Genomic DNA, 3,339 nt, shown 5'->3' on the forward strand with positions numbered 1-3,339 from the left:
CAGCCAAAAGCAGGACATACTTGTTTTGGGCATTTCCAAACGTTCCAAAGGGGTCTCCGGCCATCCCGCCATCTCCGGTGAAGATGTAGAGGTACCCATCGTCCCCAAAGAGCAGCTGGCCCCCGTTGTGGTTCGCCGCTGGTTCTTCAATCTCCAGGATTATCCTAAAAGAAGATAAATGTCCCCACCCCCGGCCCCCAAAATATCCTCAGCCAAAATACAAAACAAGATCACAGCCACAAAACCTCCTCTCCCCTGGATGCCACTGCACAGTGGCAAAGACATTGCGTGTCCTTTATAGCACGTGGTTTTTACAAAGATCTGGAGGGCTGGGCATGGACAGTTCACTCTGTTGTGCTAATGAGAACTTGGATGCTCAGAGGGGTTGACAAACTTGCCCAAGGGCACACAGCAGAGCTGGAACTAGAACTCAGGTCTGCTAGTTCTGGTCTAATGCTTCTTCGACTGCTCCTCACTGCTAGCCCCTGCCCTGTGATGATCACGCAGAACTGTGGGCCCAGGCATAGCTGGTTGTTCTATCAGCCATGGCTACCCACACATAGCGGAACACTTCTACACTCCCTCCTTGGCAGGAGATTGGAGGCAAGGAGGAAGGGAGGAGCCAGGGTATTTCTCTCTCTCTCTCTCTCTCTCTCTCTCTCTCTTTGGGCTGCATCTTACCAATAGCTTGTCTCCTCCCTGGATCCAACTCCTGCTGCCTGGGCCCACCATGGCTCCAGCTTCCGCTGAGTGACCCCAGCTCGGGGCTCCAGTGCCCCCACCTCGTCACTTTGTGCTCCAGCCCAAGAGGTGAGGCAGCTTCCTTCACCTGTTAAAGTCAGAGCTGCCGCACGTCCTCCCCATGTTGCTCTGTCGTCATTCCTCACACCCCGGTAACTCCCATGCCAAGCTCTGCCTATGGAATGACCTGGTACAGGCTTTTTCCCTATGGGAGTCACACTGATGCGTGTGCCCTCCACACAAGGTCAGGACAAGCCCGTCTCAGAAACAGCCAGGCGTAAATAGTACCCAGAGAGCAGGATCAGTGTTGACGGGGCCAGAGGCCTGGAGGCAAGGAATGGCTAAACCAGCTGGGGGCGGGGAAGTGGGGAAGGTCCCGGCGAGGAGAAGTGGAAGGCAGGGTGCAGGGCTCAGTTACCTGGGGCCGTGGGGATGGGGTCGGGGTGAGAGGAGCAGTGGGACGGGCTTGCAAGACAGACAGGCCAGAGTGCTAGCTCTGAGCTTCCTGGCTGTGCGACCTAGCAGGTCACGTCACCTCTGAAGCCTCCACTTCCTCCTCTGTGAAATGGGACAGTAACACTGACCTGGCTGGGCTTTAGGAGAACCCAGTGAAACAAACCACCTGAAGTGCCTGATCTGGGGCTCTAGATCCTGTGCTGTCTGTCTGGCAGCTGTCCCTCCCCTGACCCCAGAGCACAGGGGTCAGCCCCTCCCCGGGGCGGCACTGAAACCACTGAACCACCCGTGCAACACGCGGCATGTAAGGGCTGGGTTCGACTGGCCCAGGTTCAGCCCTGCCCCGCCCGGCCTGGCTCCCAGGGTGGCCACCTCTCAGAGCTGTGGTCCACGGCGTTCGCGTCGTCCTCCGCGACCCTGAACTCGCTGATGCGGATCCACTCGTGGAAGTCGACCCCCACCGAGTAGTAGACGTAGAGCCTGCCGTTGTGCCGGAAGCGGGGGTGGAAGGCCACACCCAGGAAGCCCCGCTCGTCGCCCTCCCAGGGCGAGGTGAGCACCGCCCGGCTGATATTCAGGAAGGGTTTCTCCACCCGCGAGCGGTCGGGCAGGTAGGCCCACACCAGCCCCACCTGCTCAGCCACGAAGAAGCGGTGGGTGCCGTCCTGGGCGTGGACCATGGCCACGGGGTTGCGCAGCCCGTTGGCCACCTCCTCCAGGCACAGCTGCAGGCAGCCCTTGGCGTCGGCCACCACGCGGCCCAGGTTCGAGTTGAGGTTCTCGTTGACCAGCAGGCGAGGGAAGCAGTAGTCGGTGTCGTCCAGGGACAGGTAGCGGCAGAACTTGGCGCGGTCGCCCTCCAGGGCCCAGAGCTTGCGGTCGGGCGACAGGTGGCGGAACAGGCCCCGGCAGGTCTGCCACATGTCCAGGCAGTAGTCCTCGCAGAGCCCGGGCAGGGTGCGCAGGGGCGTGGACGGGTCCTCGGCGTCATAGAGATGGGCTGCATAGGGCGAGCATTCCTGCAGGGACAGGGTCAGGGACAGGGACAGCTCGGGGATGCTCTGTGGTGGCACGGACCAGCTGTGTGGCCTTGGAGAGGTCACCCCGCCTCCTAGACCCCCAGGCTGCTAATCTGTAAAATGGGGACAATCCCCTCCGTTACCAGGATTAGTCTCAACTACGCAGGCCTCCAATCTCCTCGCCTTCATGCTTCTGTGAGAACCACTAACCACAGCTATTACTACCGCTACTAACAACAGCATCAGCAGCTACCCCTGAGGACCTACTGTGTGCCAGGAGGGTCTGAGTTCTTTTATATAAAGGGTGTCCCAAAATTCACGCAAGATTTGAATTTTGCGTGAGCATTAACAACAACAACAACAACAACAACAAAAATAAACAGATTCTAATATCTGTTGCCCTTTGATTTCAATCCCTTCAATTTGATAAGCATTACCAAGTACCAATTATGGCCCAGGAGCAGGGACAATGAAAACCAATGAAGACCATGGTTTTGCGTATGTGCCAGCAAAGCCGTGGAGGCCGTTTACCTGATGTGCTATTCCATACATAACCCTATCCTGTATACTTTATGAATCAATAAAAAAATTTACAATTTTTAATTATAAACCTGTGTTTTCTATCAAAATTACTTCTTGCGTGAATTTTGGGACACCCTATACTTTCTCTTCTAATCCCATTGATGCCACCGTCCTTTATCCGAGTAATGTTCTCCTTTGCTTCGCTCCCAACTCAAGGGCCACCTGATGCTGTCCTCCCCTCCAGCGGCTGCCAGAGCAGTTTCTTTTCTCTTCTAATCCCATTGATGCCGCCCTTTATCCGAATAATGTTCTCCTTTGCTTCGCTCCCGACCCAAGGGCCACCTGGTGCTGTCCTCCCCTCCAGCGGCTGCCAGAGCAGTTTCTTTGAGACAAAGGAGTCGGACCCACTGGGCCTCATTGGCCCTTTGTCAGCTCTGCTGGCCTCTAACTCCGTGGGACAAAAGCCAACAGCCGGACTCTTGAGGAAACCAAGATGGCGGCATAGGTTAACGCCGGAGTTTGCTGCCTCGAACAACCACTTCAAAAATACAACTAAAAGACGGAACGGACATCACCCAGAACCACAGGAAGGCTGGCTGAG

The 3,339-nt window shown here is 56.5% G+C and overlaps 1 protein-coding gene across 1 annotated transcript in view; it reads right to left on the bottom strand.

Moving 5' to 3' along the window:
* HHIPL1 (HHIP-like 1) overlaps nucleotides 1-3,339 on the bottom strand; it is a 40,383-nt gene that overhangs the window by 15,300 nt on the left and 21,744 nt on the right. The window contains exons 4-5 of the mRNA XM_014549053.1: nucleotides 1,570-2,258; nucleotides 5-164 (exon numbers count right to left, since the gene is read on the bottom strand). Of these exons, the coding sequence (XP_014404539.1) occupies nucleotides 5-164; nucleotides 1,570-2,258 (849 nt within the window). The remainder of the gene's footprint in view (nucleotides 1-4; nucleotides 165-1,569; nucleotides 2,259-3,339) is intronic.

The sequence above is a fragment of the Myotis brandtii genome, unplaced genomic scaffold, assembly GCF_000412655.1.
Source record: "Myotis brandtii unplaced genomic scaffold, ASM41265v1 scaffold535, whole genome shotgun sequence".
Classification (NCBI taxonomy): Eukaryota; Metazoa; Chordata; class Mammalia; order Chiroptera; family Vespertilionidae; genus Myotis; species Myotis brandtii.